The sequence below is a fragment of the Rhincodon typus genome, chromosome 45 (assembly GCF_021869965.1).
Source record: "Rhincodon typus isolate 14 chromosome 45, sRhiTyp1.1, whole genome shotgun sequence".
Classification (NCBI taxonomy): domain Eukaryota; kingdom Metazoa; phylum Chordata; class Chondrichthyes; order Orectolobiformes; family Rhincodontidae; genus Rhincodon; species Rhincodon typus.
The window spans coordinates 2,470,671-2,488,891 of NC_063376.1; the positions used below are offsets into that span (position 1 = coordinate 2,470,671).

The window sequence follows — 18,221 nt, forward strand, 5'->3', positions numbered from 1 at the left end:
GCCGCACTGTCAGAGGGTCAGTGCCGAGGGAGCGGGCACTGTCGGAGGGTCAGTGCTGAGGGACAGCCGCACCCCTCTCTGGGTTTGGAGCTTCAGTGCTCCCAGGGTGCTGCAGAGGGATTGCTTTCTGGAATTTCACTCTCAAGTCTCTGAGAGTTCCAATATTTTTGACTCTAAGGCGAGAGAGAGAGAGATGGAGGTGGAGAGATTGTGAAGGCGAACGTGTGAACTACACACTGAGCAGAGCTGCCTCGTGCCATGATACACAGGCCTCGAAAACTGTTTCTGTTCAGTCGGGCCAGAAACTATTGGCTTTGCATTCGGGCCAGGCTCAGTTAAGAGAAAATAATGACCAGCTCACATGCCCTGCCCCTACCTCGTGGTGCAGTGAAAGTTCGTCATTTGCCAACTGCTGCTGCCCTCTCTCTCCCAGGAACTGAATCTCTCCATTTTCCTTCTGCCCAGTGGCTGGAATATAAAAAGGTATTAAACTGTGAATGCAATACTCTCTGGTGCACTCCTCAGCTCTGTCCTCCCAGTTAGATTCACACTTACATCACCCGCTCAAAAACCCACAAATAAGAACACACAGGTAAGGCATTCCACAGTCTGTACCTCAGCCCAGACCCGACAGGTGGGTCAGGGAACGGTTACAGCACAGAAGGAGGCCATTCAGCCTTTTGTGGCTGTGCTGGTTCTCTGCAAGTGCAGCTCCCCTCACACCCAACCCCACCTTTCCCCTGTAACGCTGCACACACTCCTCCTTGACAAATGATCTCTTTTGGAAAGCCTCGATTGAGCCTCCGTCCTACACTGTCATGTGGCACGTTCCGGATCCTCCCCCCTCGCTGTTTTGAGAAAACACTTCTCGCCCATTTCATCATGACACCCAATCTGATTGTGGCCTTAACTCTACTTTCCCATGACCTTTGTCTCTGTTCTCAATCAAAAATCTAACTCAGCCTTGAGTACGTTCGGTGATTCAGCCTCCGCTGCTCTCTAGAGGACAGAATTCCAACCCTTAACGATCCCCAGAGAGAAGAAACTCCCCCCTCATCTCCATCTTCAGTAGGACATTCCTTTATTTCCTAACTACGTCCCCTAGACTCATTCACGAGGGGAAAGAACCACTTAGCATTTATCCTATTAAGCACCCCTGACACATCAGAATCTTCTGTGTCATTTGTATAAACAATTTGGATGTGAACATAGGAGGTTTGGTTAGTACGTTTGCAGATGACACCAAAATTGGAGGTGTAGAGGACAGGGGAGAAGGTTATCTCAGAGTACAACAGGGTCTTGATCAGATGGGCCGTAGAGTCATACAGCACGGAAGCAGACCCTTCGGTCCAACTCGTCCTTACCAACCAGATATCCTAAATTAATCTAATCTCATTTGCCAGCGTTTGGCCCATATCCCTCTAAACCCTTCCTATTCATGTACCCATCCAGATGCCTTTTAAATGTTGTAACTGTACCAGCCTCCACCACTTCCCATTCCATACACGCACCACCCTCTGTGTGAAAAAGTTACCCCTTACATCCAAATTAAATCTTTCCCCTCTCACCTTAAACCTATGCCCTCGAGTTTTGGACTCCCCTACCCTGGGGAAAAGACCTTGGCTATTCACCCTATCCATGCTCTTCATGATTTTATAAACCTCTATAAAGTCACCCCTCAGCCTCTGACGCTCCAGAGAAGATAGCCCCAGCCTATTCAGCCTCTCCCTGTAGCTCAAACCCTCCAACCCAGCGACATCCTTGTCAATTTTTTCTGAACCCTTTCAAGTTTCACAACACCTTTCCTACACCAGAGAGACCAGAACTGAATGCAGTTTTCCAAAAGTTGAAGGGAGGTGGGAGGGGCTGGGGGTTTTTCGGGGAGAGATGAAATGACAACGGGGATGGAGGTTACAAAAATAGGAATTGCTGGAAAAGCTCAGCGGGTCTGGCAGAAACTGTGGAGAAAAATCAGAGTTAATGTTGCAGGTTGAGTGACCCTTCCTCAGAAGGGATGGAGGTTTCCAAGCAACAAGGAGATGCTGAAGGGGCACGCGAAGAGGGATAGAACCTTTCAAAGCACAGAAGCAGGCCATTCAGCCCATGCTAGCACCACACGGAGAAATAGGCCCAGGATAGCTACGAATGGCAACTGTAGCTTCTGAAGAATAGAAGTGCTTTTGGATATTAACTCTCCACACAAATAAAAAACAGCCATAGGGATAGAACATCCAACCCTTTCAACTTGTTCTGCCAGTCGGCATAGATTAAGCTTGGGCTTCCCCAGCCATTCCCTGTTCTTCCCGATGACCCCAGGAGACTGGAAATCTGTCTTCTTGCAGAAACACGTTACTAGCGTTGTCTGTTGGGGAGCCAATGGTCTCTTGGCTCCCAGGCATCAAGGGCAACAAATGGATGAACTAGCCATCCCCCCAGCCCCCACCTCACCCGCCCACCGTACCCCAACCAGCGGGTGATGGGCACACTCACCGACCCTTCTCCGGCAGCGGTGCCTGCTTTGCGGTTCCGCTCTCGTGCCTGTTGCCTCTCGTCTTCCTGTAGCTGGAGCCCGGCGATGTGACTCTCCAGGGTCTCCCAGTTCATGATGGGCAGCTCGCTCGCCGCTGCCTCTGGCAGAGAGGTGCACATTGTCAGGGGAGGGGTCCCAAACGGCTTGGCTGACGGTGCCGCTCGGGACCCATGCCCCGATGGGTTGCCCATCGGGCTACGCCCGCCACCCTCTCCCGCTGCCAGGACGCTCGGGCCATCCTGGGCCTGACCCTCGGGCGTTTTCAGCTCACAATCCTGAAAGCCCTCATCGTCAGAGGAGCTGGATCCCAATCTGGCCAGGGGCTTCTGCCCCGCCACCAGGAACCTACCGGAATCCTGCCGCGCTATCACGGAACTGAAGAGTTCACCTCCCGAATCCATACCATAGTTCTACACCTTTTAAAAAAAAAAGGAAGGAGAGAGAAGAACATCCAATTAGACAGAGGCCATGTCAAAGGAATTATAGCCAACAGGTTAATGTTCTGGGGACATCTGTTCAAATCGCACATTGGCAACTAATTGAATTTAAATTCAATCAAATCAAACGTTTCAGCACTTAAAAAGATGGGGTGTATGGACCAAGTGCAGGTAAATGGGACTGGTGTCGTTTGGTGGCCAGTATAGACATGGTAGGCCGAAGGGCCTGTTTCTGTGCCATGTGCTAAATTTGGAATTGAAATCTCGTCCCAATGACAAGAAACCGAATGTTGTAAAAATCTATCTGGGTTCCCTAATGCCCTTCAGGGAAGGAAATCAAATTGTCCTTACCCGCTTTGGCCTACATGTGACTCCAGCCCCACAGCAATGGGCTTGATTCTTAACTGCCCTCTGGTACGGTGGCTCAGTGGTTAGCACTGCTGCCTCACAGCGCCAGGGACCCAGGTTCGATTCCATCCTCAGGTTACTGTCTGTGTGGAGTTTGCACGTCCTCTCCATGTCTGCGTGGGTTTCCTCCGGGTGCTCCGGTTTCCTCCCCAGTCCAAAGATGTGCAGGGTAGGTGTATTGGCCATGCTAAATGTGGGATTATGGGGATAGGGAAAGGGGGAGGGATGCTGTTCGGAGGGTTGTTGAGAAATCAATTGGCTGCATGGCCTCTACCTGCACTGTAGGGATTTTATGAACTAAACAACAAAAAAAAATTTCTGAGCTATGTAAGGAAATATTTGGGACAGCAGATAGGAAACTGGAATTGAAGATTATCAAGTCAGCCATGATCTCATTGAATGGCGGAGCAGATTTGATGGGTTGAAGGACCTACTTCTGCTTCTACTGACAAAGTGGTCAATTTTAAGACGTGTCTTAAAGGAAGAGAGAGACAGAGAGAATGGAAAAGTTTGCTTCCAGAGTTTAGCGTTCAGAGCTGATACAGCAGTACATTGCTCAAAACTGGGGCTATGAGCCTGGAAGACGATACATGTCTAGGAAGGTGTCTGGACTGGAGGAGGTCAAAGGGATCACTTGGTCAGAACATCATGGGTCTAAAGGACGTTAGACCACGAGCGAAAAAAGAAATATCTTGAACAAAATCAAGTACCAGCTGCTCTCAGGGAGAAATGGGTTCTCGAAATCGAAAAGACGTCAGAGGTCAGATGGACTGGTGCTACAACGGTTAAACGACACAGGCAGAGCACAGACACTTGGCTTGTATTCCCTTGATTACAGAAGATTAAGCAGTGATCTGATCATAGCCTTTAAAATGCTTTGACCAGGCAGACAACAGAGAAATAAGGGCCTCCAACGTTTGAAAACCAGAAATAAGGAGCAGAATCTTACATCTCGAGTGAGGCTGTGGAGGTGGGACGTTTCAACCTAAACAGGTTGCGATAAGCACTGGCATTTGTATAGCACCTTCCGCTACCCTCAAAGCACCTGGCTGTCAGTAGGTCACTATCAGGACATGGAAAATGCAACACCCAATTTGCACACAGCAAGCTCCTGCAATCAGTGGTGAGGAATTAAGGTGATTGGATTTCCACTGGATATTGATTCGAGGGATAATTGTTGACCCCAGGAAAATAGGGAGCACACCCAGCATTACCAAACTCTCCCCCACTCACCACTTCCTCTTCAGGGCAAACTTGCCTTTATCGGTGAGTGCATTGAGTATAGGAGTTGGGAGGGTCATGTTGCAGTTGTACAGGACATTGGTTAGGGCCACTATTGGAAAACTGAGTGTAATTCTGGTCTCCCTGCTATAGGAAAGATGTTGTTAAACTTGAAAGGGTTCAGAAAAGATTTACAAGGATGTTGCTGGGGTTGGAGGGTTTGAACTACAGGGAGAGGCTGAATAGGCTGGGGCTATTTTCCCTGGAGCGTTGGAGGCTGAGGGGGGGACCTTATAGAGGTTTATAAAATCATGAGGGGCATGGATAGGGTAAACAGTCAAGGTCTTTTCCCCAGGATTGGGGAGTCCAAAACTAGAGGGGCATAGGTTTAAGGTGAGAGGGGAAAGATTTAAAAGGGACCTAAGGGGCAACCTTTTCGCACAGAGGGTATATGTGTGTGTATGGAATGAGCTGCCAGAGGAAGTGGTGGAGGCCGGTCCAATTATAACATTTAAAAGGTATCTGGATGAGTACATGAATAAGGAAGGGTTTACAGGCATATGGGCCAAATGCTGGCAAATGGGACTAGATTAATTTAGGGTATCTGGTCAGCATAGGCGAGTTGGACCGAAGGGTCTGTTTCCATGCTGTGCCTCTCTATGACTCGAGGGGGTGTGCACAGAGGGCGGGATGGGCTTCATCTGAGGGGTGGCACCTCTGACAGTGTGGCACTCCCTGGGCACTGGCCCAGGGCGTGTGCACCCACATGGGTCATAACTGGAAGTGCCTGGCTGTTTAAGAGGACAGATGCCACAGGATGAGTTTGCAAACAGCTCAGTTTGGGAGCGAAGACAGAGAGGTGGGGGAACATGCGAGGAATTTCAATGGGCAGGTCACACAGGGACTTGATCCCAGCCTCTTGAGAACTGGAGGAATTTGAGGTGGGGGGGGGGGTGGTGACGGCTTGCTTTAACACAGAAAATAAAGTCCCTCCACCCATATATATAAAAACAAACCCCCTCCTGGGTTGGCACTACTGAAACGTGAAGTGGTTTTAAAACGCTTGACTTTTCACTGAATACCATTCAGTTTCCAGGAGAACTGAAATCGAGCCAGCTCCTTCATGGGGCAGGAAATCTCACTGTTCGCGTTGTTTAAGATATTTACACAAACGCATTCCTGGCGCAAAGTGAAATTTCGTTCGGTCTTTTGCAACTTCCGGGTCTTCAAATCTGAGGATTCTTTTTCTGCCCCTTCCCCGTCCAATTCCCGAGGCATGAAACTCACCTAAAGAGACGTGGTTTTCAATCCTGTTGTCAGTGTCTGCTCCAGACCCGAATCCTATCAAAAACTGTAGACCGGCCCAACGCAGAGCAGCCAACTCACTCCTGGATCCCCTTCCTCTTAAACTTATGAAATCAGACTGACGCTTGAAGTTCCTTTCCAACTTTTCCTTGCTTGTTAACTCCTCCCAGTTCACTGCAGAGTCAGGGAACTGTCACTTTCTCTCCACCTCCAGCAATAACTGGGATCTGATAAACTGACCTATCAATCAAGACTTCTCCCAGGGTAAATCCAGTGGAAGATCAGGCCTGCAAATGTAACATTCCCAATGCAGGAATGCTAACAGATACACAAGGTGGAGATGGGGGCACCACCGAAACGTTCGACAGAGCTCGTCATATAGCATGGAGACCGAGTCTTCGGTCCAATGAAACTTGAAAGGGTTCAGAAAAGATTTACAAGGATGTTGCCAGGGTTGGAGGTTTGAGCTACAGGGAGAGGCTGAATAGGCTGGGGCCATTTTCCCTGGAGCATCGGAGGCTGAGGGGTGACCTTATAGAAGTTTATAAAATCATAAGCGGCATGGAGCCAAGGTCTTATTCCCATTGTAGGACAGTCCAAAGCTAGAGGGGCATAGGTTTAAGGTGAGAAGGGAAAGAATTAAAAGGGACCTAAGGGGTGTGTATGGAATGAGCTGCCAGTGGAAGTGGTGGAGGCTGGTATAATTACAACATTTAAAAGGCATCTAGATGGGTATATGAATAGGAAGGGTTTAGAGGGATATGGGTCAAATGCTGGGAAATGAGACTAGATTTATTTAGAATATCTGGTGCATGGACAAGTTGGACCAAGGGGCCTGTTTCGGTGCTGTATGTCTCTATGACTCTATAACTAATCCATGCCATGCTCCCAAACTAAACTAGTCCCATCTGCCTACATTTGGCCCACATCCATCCAGACCTTTCCAATTCACGTACTTATCCAAATGTTTTTTAAACGTTTTAACTGTACTTCCTCTGGAAGTTCATTCCACACATGATCCACTCTGTTTAAAAAAAGTTGCCCCACATGTGCTTTTTAAATCTTTATCCTCTCACCTTAAAAATATGCCCCCTAGCTTTGAACTCCCCCACCTTAGGGAAAAAAAACTCTGGCTATTTACCTTATCTACACCCCTCATGATTTTATAAGTCTCTATAAGGTCATCCCTCAACCTCCGATGCTCCAGAGGGGGGAAAAAAGGTAGATTTAAAACAGCCCTGAAGGAGTAGAGCAGAGGTAAGCAGAGAGATTTACACGGGGAATTCCAGAGCCTGGGGTGCCAAACAGCTGAAGGTACAGCCTTCACCAATGATGGGGGAAATTGAGGGTTTCCCCAAGAGGCCAGGATTGGAGGAATGCAGAAATCTGTGAGTGTAATGGGGCTGAAGTAATGTAGAGATAAGATGCTGATACACGGCCACAGAGGCATTTCAAAGATGAAGAATGACTTCTAGGTTAGAGGACAGACCAAAGTTTGAAGCAGCTTCGATGTAGGTTAGGATACAGAGCAAGGTCAAAATCATGAATGGTAGAATGCCAGCCTGGGACTGTTGGAATAATCAACCCATGATAGGTATTTATAACTGGAATTCACAATAGTATTTGACAGTGACTCAATATCTTGGCGGTGTCCACTGTCCATCACATGCTTCCCTCACAGTGGCTCAGTGATTAGCACTGCTGCCTCACAGCGCCAGGGACCCGGATTCGATTCCACCCTTGGGCGACTATCTGTGTAGAGTTTGCACATTCTCCCAGTGTCTGCGTGGGTTTCCTCTGGGTGCTCCAGTTTCCTCCCACAGTCCAAAGGTGTGCAGATTAGGGTGGATTGGCCATGCTAAATTGCCTGCAGTGTTCAGGGATGCGTAGATTAGGTGGGTTATAGGGGGTTGGGTCTGGGTGGGATGCTCTGAGAGTTGGTGTGGACTTGTTGGGCCATACTGTAGGGATTAAAAAAGAATACTTGGGCATAGACAAGACCAGAGGAAAAGTGGACAGTCATGGACTGGACACATTCCGAACCCATTGCTAACCTTGCAAGATTGTTCAGTCAGGTCAGGCTTCATCACTTTAAGGGAAATGAGACTGTGGTGTCCACCTTTTATAAGGCACAGGTCACAAATGTGAAAGGATACTCTCCACACATCATTCAAAAAGCTCAGCACCATCCAATACAATACAACCCTGGATTGGCACCCCATCCATCATCTTAAACATTCACACTCTCCACGACCAATGCAGAGTGGCAGCACCTGGGAGTCCATCGGTTATGATCCCACAAGGCAGAATTAAGACCAACATTCCCACGACACAACCAAGGGAGTGCTGTGCTGTCTGAGATACCGTCTTTTAGAACAAGATGTTCAACCAAGGCGGCCTGTCTGCTCAGCATCTCCTTCTCGCTGACTGAAATCCATGGGTCATGGTTCGTACACCTCCACCCACCGCACCCCCCACTTCGATTAATCACATCCAAAACAGATCATTTACTGTTTCTGGCACCTTGCCTAACTAAGCAATGACTGGACTTTTGAAATCACTTTAGGATGTGGTAAGAGCCTATTTAAAGTGCAGTCTTTCCAGAATTCCTGAAGGATGAGAGAGGGGTGACAAAAGAAAAAAACGGTTAGGGAGTTACAGAATATGGGAGCATGGGAATTGAAGTTGGCTAGTAGAAATGGTGGTGCAGTGGGAATTAGGTACAATTTGGTAGCAAGGTGCAAGACCAAGAGGAAATTTATTTAGCAGAAACAGGAGGAGCCTATCCCGTCTCTTGTACAAAAGACAACGAGCTGACTTATATCAGTAGCTTGCTTTATCTCTCAGTGCAAGCTGTGTCACTGACTAGAGAAGCCAGACTTGCATATCCAAAACCGAGATCTTTGAGCTGGTCCAACTGTGGCCTCCTGCATCTTCTCTCTCCCTTCACTTCACAACTGATATTGCATGAAGGACCCAAATTCCTTCGATGATCTCTTTAAAACCTACCTCTTCAACGGAGTCTGTCCTAATATCTCGCTTTGTGGCAGCGTGATGAATTTTATTTGATAGTCGGTCTTGTGAAACACTGTGGGACGGTTGGATTGGTTCACGATGCTAAATAAACGCAACTTATTGTTGGCTGAAATCCTGCCTTTGCACTCACCCTTGCTGGCCACGAGATGGTGTCTCATACTCACTGCAAGAATGTGTTCAGTCAGCTTTTGGGATGAAGCTGGATTTGACAGTCCCAGTTCTGTGGCTGACAGTGATTCTACACAATACTTTGTCTAGGTGCTTTCAGAATAACATTTAATTCATTGCTCATCACTTGTCACCCTGATAACTGACCATTCCTGTATTGATATCATGACACATACCACAGGCAAGCTCACAAAAAAGGATAAGAAAATATTAGGGATAGGTGACCAAAAGCTGGTCTTGAACATGAGAAACTTGCAGGGTCACTGACAAAAGGCTGGAAGGTGGAGTGGAAGAGAAGCACAACTTCACAGGACTAGCACAGGCACAAACAGGTTGATTGGTCTCATCTGGCACCATACTTTCCCACAAAGGGGACAAGACAGAACTCAAGGCCAAACAATTAATAGTGAATTCCTCCAGCAAAATGCAGCCAGTGGAGGATAATACAAATAAGCAAAGAAATACCCATGCTAAATTTGATCTGCAAATTTTTTTTTTTTAATTCATGACATATAAAACTGTACAAAAATCAAACTCTTTCCAAACATCCCCAGGCAACATGCCATAGGTATTAAAATACTAAGATATTAAGATACAGGAAGACTCCTGACTGAAATCCCCAGCACATGCTATAAACAGTTAACAAGCTCAGTTAAAGTGGATGAGGGGAACCACCTCATCAATATCAGTGTGAGATAGTCAGTCTAGGTCACCCCTGAACAGACTGTTAGTTTTTCTAGATTTATGTTTACGTTTCCAGGCTTGCCATTATTGCCCCAAGTGAGAGATATTTCCATTCCTTTCCCCTATCCTCGTACAGCAACTCTCCCCCTCCCAACTCAACCAAGCAGAGCAGTGACAAAACAGAATGGGCCTACTAAACCGGCTGTTTCTTGGGCGATGGTAGGAAACAAGCTAAAGCCCGACCCCATGCACACTGGCAACGGGCATCCAGACAAGGTGGATGCCCATTTCCCACCCACAAGGAGAGGACTCTGTGCCACCAGGTCAGATCAATGCTCTACACTTGCTCTCACCCCAATCTCTTGGTGCAAGACTACAGGTTGCCTTTAACACATGGGTGGGAAGGCAAAGGAGTTTGGCCACAATGGCACAGATTTCTGCAATCGTGTGGAAAATGCCCATCACTTTGTCACTTTAAGGACACCACTGGGAGCAAGTAGGTAGGACAGGCATGACAAAGAATTCACTCCAGTGATAACAGACTTCTTTTTAATATTAAAAATAGTACATTTCTGAAACGGATAAAACTCCACACAACTTATTCAACAGATCGAGAACGAAGAGATCTCTGTGGGGATAGAAAACGTCCCTCCTAACTGTATGTGAACCAACCCAGTTCCAATAGGGGCTGCCTATATGTGCAGCTTATCCAATCGTCCATTTGTACAATTTGGGACCAATGCATTGGAAAAGAGTTCTCAATACTGTCCTCAATATCCTTGTCTGTTATTAATGCTGCACCTTTCCACTACTGCCTGGCAGTGGGCAATCTGTAACTCCAGCCTCTCTGCTCCTAAACCCACCCACTGTGCCTCCTCCAACTTGCCCTCTGCTCCCTAGGGCCGTCCCCTACACACTCTTGAGGGTTGGATGGAAATGGAAGTCAGGAAGACTGGATCAATTGTGTCGCTTCCTGGCCCCAAGCTCAGTGAGACCTCGCGCCGTTCCCTGGAGGACTAGGTCTGATCTAAGCTCCAGTTTGACCTCAGAAGACTGTGAAGAGCAATGGTGAGGGAGGCCAGCAACTCTAATAACTTGTTATGAGCCACAGCCGAAGTGAGCTGTTCTAAAGGCTGGTTAGATTTGGCCCTGTTCAGGCCCCAGTAAGCTAGAACTGATGGTTATTGAAAAGAGCCCAGGATCCCTGCCTTGCTGTCTGCAGCTGCTGGTTACAGGACCCCTGTCAAAGAAGGAGCCCCATCTGCAGTCAATTAAATCTCAGCCCCAAGCTCAGCTCCCTGGCCGTGACTTCAACCAATGTTGTTTCTGGAAGCAGAGCTCCGAGGTCTCCCTGCACAGGCCAACTGCAAAACGTCATCGCCCTTGTAGCCAATTCCTGTGGTGTGTTGTTTTGAAAAAAGCAAAAGACCCAGAGTTGCAGAATATGATCCATTCCTCAAAATTATCAAAACATTCCCATGCTATTGGAGGGGAAATTTAATGTGTCCACAGGAGTGCCCCTTGATTAGAGGGAATGTCGGCCTTTTGTGGATTTGTAGGCAATGGAAAACAAGGTGAATCGCTCACCATAGAAGCTGGTTTTAAAAAAAACCCACAAAAATATAAACAGAGTAACTTTATTCAAACTGCATGTAAACCTCTGGCGCCGGTCGGTGTTTTTCAGTTCCGTGCTTCTGTGAATAGGTCACTTGTGAAATGATGTACACCACTCTACAGCAAGTAGCCTTGTGCTTACACCAAGGCAAAGTGCCCAGTTTAAGCTTTTAAAACCATACAACTATGAACAGAGGGGAGATACTTTCACGTGTAAATGAAGACCCCAAACAAGACAATGGCTGTAAAATTAAATAAACAGACAGTTCAGGGAAGGTTCACTTGGCCAATTCCTGGGATAAAGGAATTTGGCCTAGGAGGAAAAGCTGAGTTGGAGTTTAGAAGAATGAGAGGTGATCTTTTTGAGACATAAGATGCTGACGGGGCTTGAGGGATAAATCACCGAATCACTACAGTGTGGAAGCAGGCCATGCGGCCCATCAAGTCCACACTGACCCTCCGAACAGCATCCCACCCAGACCCACCACATCCCTGTAACCCTGCATTTCCCAAGGCAAATCCACCTAACCTGCACATCTTTGGAGGAAACCAGGGCACTCGGAGGAAACCCACACAGACATGAGGAAAATGTGTAAACACCACACAGACAGTCTGCCAAGGCTGGAATCAAACCCGGGTCCCTGGTACTGTGAGGTAGTAGCACTAACCACTGAGCCACCGTGCTGCCCAGCGAAGAGATGGTGAAAGGACATTTCCCATCGTGGGTCAGTTTCAAAATAAGGGGTTTCCCCACTCTTAGAGGTTGTAAGTCTTTGGGATTCTCTTCCCCAAAGGCCAGTAGAGATTGGGTCACTGAACGTATGTGACACTGAATCAGACAGACTCTTGAATCACAACGGAGTTAGGGCTTATTTAGGGGATGTGAGGGGGAGAAATGACAGAAAAATGGAGTGACGGTCACAGTTACATCAGCCATGATCTAACTGAGTGACAGCGCAGGCTCAAAGGGCCCAACAGTTTCCTCCTGCTCCTAATTCTCACCCTAACTAATAAAGTCTGGTGAATATTCCTGCTTTTTGTTTTGTTTGTGCGAGATGAAGTCTGAGTTCCTGGAGGCTGGTAGAAGTGAGTAGGAGCATCCTCAATCTCCAGCCAATGAATTCGGCCTGGGACCAGCACAGCAAAAGAGACACCACCTGTACTACACCCTGTTCCTGCTCCTTTTCCTAATATTCTTATCCAATAAAAAAAATCAGGAGAAATTACCTAGGGAGGGGAGAAAATGGAGAATTTGCTAATGCAGGGAGTGGCTGAGATGAATAGCATCAATGGATATAAAGGAAAGGAGGATAATCCTACAAGGAACAGAGGAATAGGGTGATCAGTGAGATAAAGAAAGGGTGGAGTGTAAAAACCTGTTGGGCTTGAATCCTTCCCTCTGCTCCCTGCTGTCTGCAGAGTGCAAGAGATCTTAAACACAGCCCCAGTTTATCCCTTTCAATTCAGAAATCCTACAGGGCAATCCCCATGGCTTCTCCCATTGCATGTCACTCAAACTGGTCCTCAGGGTGCAGCTGGCCACTGCATTGTCTGCCTGTCCATTCAACAAAGCCCAGCGCTGAACTGAAACGAGGTAAAAGATACAGAGAACATTAAAGAGCTGCCCAGTATTTAAAAGGAACGTGTAATGATCAGGTTCCACCGCAGGAGGACTCTGTTTGAAACGATAACCCATCCAGCCTCTCGGCTGCACTGTTGTCTTTTCCAGATATCAGCATTTAATTGGAGGGGATGAGAGTGGGGGAGATGTGGGGATCAATTCAGTTCAGCATAGCTGCTGAGGGTGATTCCTTGAGAAGCTGGGCATCCTCTGCTAAGTATTCGAAGTAACTGCTGCAAACGGCACTCCTCTGGCCTCCTCTCACTGACATTTCATCTAATGTACAACTTCATCCATTGATTCCCCGGTGAGGTTGGACGATAAATCCATCATCCAAAGGTCACTGACCCTCTTACTCTCAAAGCTTTCTGAAAATATTGTGCTTGGCAGCAGGAATGTATACAGAGACTGGAAAACTGATCAGCCAGACTCCATACTGTCCCAACAGACACTCCCAGGGCAGGTACAGCACAGGGTTAGATACACAGCAAAGCTCCCTCTTCACTGTCTCCCATCAAACATGCCTAAGACAGAGACAGCACAGGGGTAGCTACAGAGTAAAGCTGCCTCTACACTGTGCCCATCAAATACCCCTTGGGCAGGGATGGCACGGTGTGATACACAGTAAAGCTTCCCAGACACTGTCCCCATCAAACACTCCCCATGCTGTGGCAGCCTGGGTCACACTGCTTGCTTTAGTGACGATCTACAGCACAATTTCAAATCATCATCGTTCTCTCCTCTCTGCCCAATGGCATTAACATTTCTGCCACTCCCAAAGCCCAAGAGACCCTGAAAGTAAACAGAGGGCAGCCTTTCCCTCATCTCTTGGAATGAGTGAAAGACAACTTGTAACTCAAGCAAGAAGCCTTCAGAGAGCGGAGGATAGGTCAATCTCCCAGACCTAAAAAAAACTAACACAAGGAAAGTAACGTTACCTCATTCAACCGGGCCCGATTTTATTTTGTCGCAATACGCAGATGCTCCAGCCTAACCTCAATCCATGTAAGGCAGCACTGGGTCAGTCCAGCTCCAAGACAGAGCCCTTGCTTTGTGAACCACTTCCCAGGCTGCTGGCCTGGGTTGCTGGGGCAGGCCGCTGGGAGCAAAGCCATAGCTTCAAGGAGTTCTCAGCCCTGATGTTGCGGTGGGTCATCAGGATCTCATTGCCCTCATCCTCGCTCTCAGCAGGTTCCGGGAACTTGCGCTGCCCTGAGGTAGTGGCCAGCAGGTTCATGTGTGGGTGCAGGCTGCGAAGGGGGTGCAAACAACTGGGGGTCAGAGGTTCAACGTGTGAGGCAAACAGTAGAATATTGCTGAGACTGCCAGCGCCTACAATAACACAATAACTTAAAGGGCGCATTTCAAACCATCCCGACTAACATAATTCACTGCAGTGCTAACCAAACCGAAACTGAGCCACTTGAGACAATGTCAGGACAGGCGACCAACAGCTTTGCCCAAAAGGTAGGTTTTAAAATGGGTCTTAAAGGAGGAAAGAGATGGAGAAGAGGTGGAGGGATTTAGGAAGGGAATTCCAGAGCTCACAGCCCAGGCAACTTAAGGATGGCTGTCAATGGTGGAGCCATTGAAATAAGGGATGTGCAGAAGATCAAAATGAGAGGGGTCAGAGACCTTGGAAGGCCTTCAGACTGGAAAAGGACAGAGCTAGGGAGAGATGAGGCCACTAAGAGATTTTACAACAAGGATCAGAACTTTTGTATCGGATTGCTAGACTGACAGCGAGTGTAGGTCAGTGAGTACAAGATTGGTGGGAAATAGGACAGGGTGCAAATTAGGAAGTGGACAGTCGCAGGTAAGCTCAAATTTTCAGACAGTTGAAAGGCTGGTTATGAACATATTGGACAATTCAAGCCTTGAGGTGACCAAGACATGGATGGGGCTTTCAGCTGCAGATGAGCTGAAACAGGGAAGAAAGTTCGTGGTGTCACAGATGGTGGAAGCTGACTGTCTTGAATGATAGGAAGGAAATACATGAGTTTAACTCGGCAAAAATAAAACTTCAGTGGCTCCCTGGACAGTTTGCTAACAACTAAACAAATCTCAACCTGTCAACTTTGCTCAGGATCTTAGCTTCGGATCTTCTTTTTAAACCCCGACTGGGAATGCTGCGCACCCCTCTCTCTCTCTCACTCTCCAGGTACCCCCTCTCAGCACCACCACCGCACCTCACAAACAGCTTCCACTGAGTAAATAGTGCAGCTTACCTGATCCCGTTAACGCAGTCCTGCTGAGTGTGAAATTGAAGAATGGGATTGAGGACAGGGTCCGGCCCCTCTGTCGGTGTTAACGTGGTGTCCCACACAGAAACCGTTCCCTCAGTATTCCCGCTGACTACATAGCGCCCATAACTGCGGAGAGAGAGAGGAAACAGAGCTGTCAATTCTTTGCACAGCAAGGTCACACAAGCATTCAGGTGATAATGATCAGATTGGCCTTAGAGGGTTAGTTAAAGGATAAATATTGGCCAGGACAATATGGGGAGAACTGCCCTGTCTTGTCTGAAAAGAGCTTTGAGAGATTTTGTTTGCATGTCCACATTTAAGATCATGGCTGATCTGACTGTGGAATCAATCCCACTTTCTTATTTGGCCCCAATCAGCCTTGAACATATAAGTCACCCAGCCTCTACCACTCACTAAGGAAAAGTATTCCAAAGACTAACGATCCTCAGAAAAAAAAAACTCATCTCAGTCTTAAGAGACAGACACCTAATTTTGAAATTGTGCCTCGTAGATCTAGTTCCGCCAAAAGGGGCAAATATCTTCCCAACATCTACTGCATCAACCCTGTCCCACTCCTCCCAAGAATCAAAAAATGCCGAGCTGGAAAAGCACAGTAGGTCAGGACTTGAGGAGCAAGAAAGTCAACTTTCGGGCTGGAACCCTCCGACCTGCTGTGCTTTTCCAGCATCTACCTTCCAGCATCAGCAGTCCTTTCTGTCTCCTCCTCCCCCCCAGAATCTTAAATGCATCAATAATCATTCTTCTCAATGTCAACCAGTTTCGGTTCAACCTGTTCAAACATCCCCCATGCAGTATTCCTACAATACTTGGGAATGGCAGCACAGGTCATGTACTCAGGAGTCTGGAGTGGAACCTGAGCCAGCTTTGCCTGATAACTTTCACCATTGTAAATTGCCATGTCAACACTCAATGTTACTGTCAATGGTCACAATGTAGTACAAGACTGTTCACCAGGGGGCAATCTGGAGCACATCTGCTGGTCCAAATCCCATCCATCCCACTGGCTGATCAGTGGGGGCTTGCAGCCTAGCCACAGCACTGGCCATAAACATCGTATCGAAAACCAAACTCTTACGGTCACTAACTGACCATGAACAACTCACAAAGAAAGATTTAAAGAATTACTCACATATCCAGATCAAAATACATCCTCTGATTAGTCGTCGCTGAGCGGACCATGGAGAACAGCACTTTGCCAGGCTGGCGTAGGTCCCAGCACAGGATTTCGGGATCCTTAAGGAAACATGAGAAAAAAAAGAGTACTTTGAAAAAGGGCTGTGGGAAACGGGACCAAGTTCAGGGTAGTGAATCGTAAATAAGGAACAGTACTCAGGGAGTCTAGCAAGTCGACTGCAGGGATAGAAAGTGGTATCAGGGTGTGATATAAAACAGATGGCTCCCCAATCACACTCCAGGACCAAAGCACCATAAAGCAGAGGAGATCATTCAGCCCATAGTGCCTATGCTGGCCCTGTGACACAGTTTTTCCCATTAATCCCATTCCCTTTCTCTTTTCTCCCATAGGCTTACAAAAACTTACCTTTAGAAGGGTCAATCCAACTTTCACTTAAAAGTATCTATCAGATCTGCTTTCAGAAGTGTGTTCCAGATTACAACAACTCACAGTGTTAAAAAATACTCTAATTTCCTTCACTGTTTCTTTAGCTCAGTTGGCTGGATGGCTGGCTTATGGCATAGAGTGGTGCGAACAGCATGGGTTCAATTCCCACACTGGTTGAGGTTACCATGAAGGACTCTCTATCTTAACCTCTCTCCCCTCCCTGAGGTGTGGTGACCCTTAGGTTAAACTGCCACCAGTCAAAACTGAATGGCGCGGAAACAGATCCTTCAGTCCAATTCGCCCATGCTGACCAGATATCCTAAATTAATCTAGTCCCATTTGCCAGCATTTGGCCCATATCACTGTAACCCTTCTTATTCACATAGCCATCCAGATACTGCTTAAATGTTGTAAATGTACTAGCCTCCACCACTGCCTCTGGCAGCTCATTCCATACACACACCACCCTCTGCGTGAAAAAGTTACCCCTCAGGTCCCTTTTAAATCTTTCCCTTCTCACTTTATACCTATGACCTCTAGTTTTGGACTCCCCTACCGTGGGAAAAAGACCGTAGCCAACCATCTCTTTCTCTCTCTAATGAGAGAATAGCTCTATGGATCTGGTACAGGTATAGCAATGTTACCTTTACCTTGGCAATTATTATAAATCTGCATCCTCAATTTACTTTCCCACTGCCAGTGAAGACAATTTCTTCTTATTCAATCTCATCAAAGCTGAATTTTTGAATACCCCAATTAAGTCTTCCCTTAACCTTCTCTTTGCCAAGCAGAACAATCTCAGTTGCTGCAGTCTCCCCACATTCTCTGTCCCTGACACCATTCTGGTAAATTTGAACTGCACCTTTACCAAGGTCATGACACCTTTCCTGAATTTTTATACACAGAATCAAAATTGCCTGTTGTGGGGATTAGCATGACTTCCGCACTAGTATCATGACCGTGGGATCACAACCTCAGATTACTAACAGACATACTGAACGTTTAATTCCAATGTGCGCTTTCCAAAGAGGGCTGCTAGGACTGAAATGACTATGGATGGTGAATTCGATGGTGGGATGGGGGGGAAGAGAGAGAGGGAGAGAGGGAGAGAGAGAGAGGGAGAGAAGGAAGGGAGAGAGAGAGATAGAAGGAGGAGACAGAGAGAAGGAGGAGAGAGAGAGGAGGAGGAGAGAGAGAGGAGGAGGAGAGAGAGGAGGAGGAGAAGAGAGAGGGAGAAGAAGGAGAAGACAGAGAAAGAAGGAGAAGACAGAGAAAGGAGGAGGAGAAGAGAGAGAGAAGGAGGGGGAGAGAGAGAGAAGGAGGGGGAGAGAGAGAGAGGAGAAGAGAGAGAGAGACAGGAGGGGAGAGA

At 47.4% G+C, this 18,221-nt stretch overlaps 2 protein-coding genes across 4 annotated transcripts in view; both read right to left on the reverse strand.

The window, feature by feature from the left end:
• Window positions 1-6,082, reverse strand: part of LOC109914027 (schwannomin-interacting protein 1-like) — a 6,958-nt gene extending 876 nt beyond the window's left edge. Inside the window, exons 1-3 of the mRNA XM_048620020.1 lie at window positions 5,884-6,082; window positions 2,491-2,946; window positions 377-468 (exon numbers count right to left, since the gene is read on the reverse strand). Coding sequence (XP_048475977.1) covers window positions 377-468; window positions 2,491-2,931 — 533 coding nt within the window. The 5' untranslated portion in view covers window positions 2,932-2,946; window positions 5,884-6,082. The remainder of the gene's footprint in view (window positions 1-376; window positions 469-2,490; window positions 2,947-5,883) is intronic.
• Window positions 6,083-9,580: 3,498 nt separating this feature from the next.
• The window catches only part of wrap53 (WD repeat containing, antisense to TP53), a 30,398-nt gene continuing 21,757 nt past the window's right edge, over window positions 9,581-18,221 (reverse strand). For all 3 annotated transcript variants that reach the window (XM_048620113.1, XM_048620114.1, XM_048620112.1), the window contains 3 exons: window positions 16,421-16,524; window positions 15,253-15,396; window positions 9,581-14,274 (listed from right to left, as the gene is read on the reverse strand). In XM_048620113.1, coding sequence (XP_048476070.1) covers window positions 14,046-14,274; window positions 15,253-15,396; window positions 16,421-16,524 — 477 coding nt within the window. In that variant the 3' untranslated portion in view covers window positions 9,581-14,045. The remainder of the gene's footprint in view (window positions 14,275-15,252; window positions 15,397-16,420; window positions 16,525-18,221) is intronic.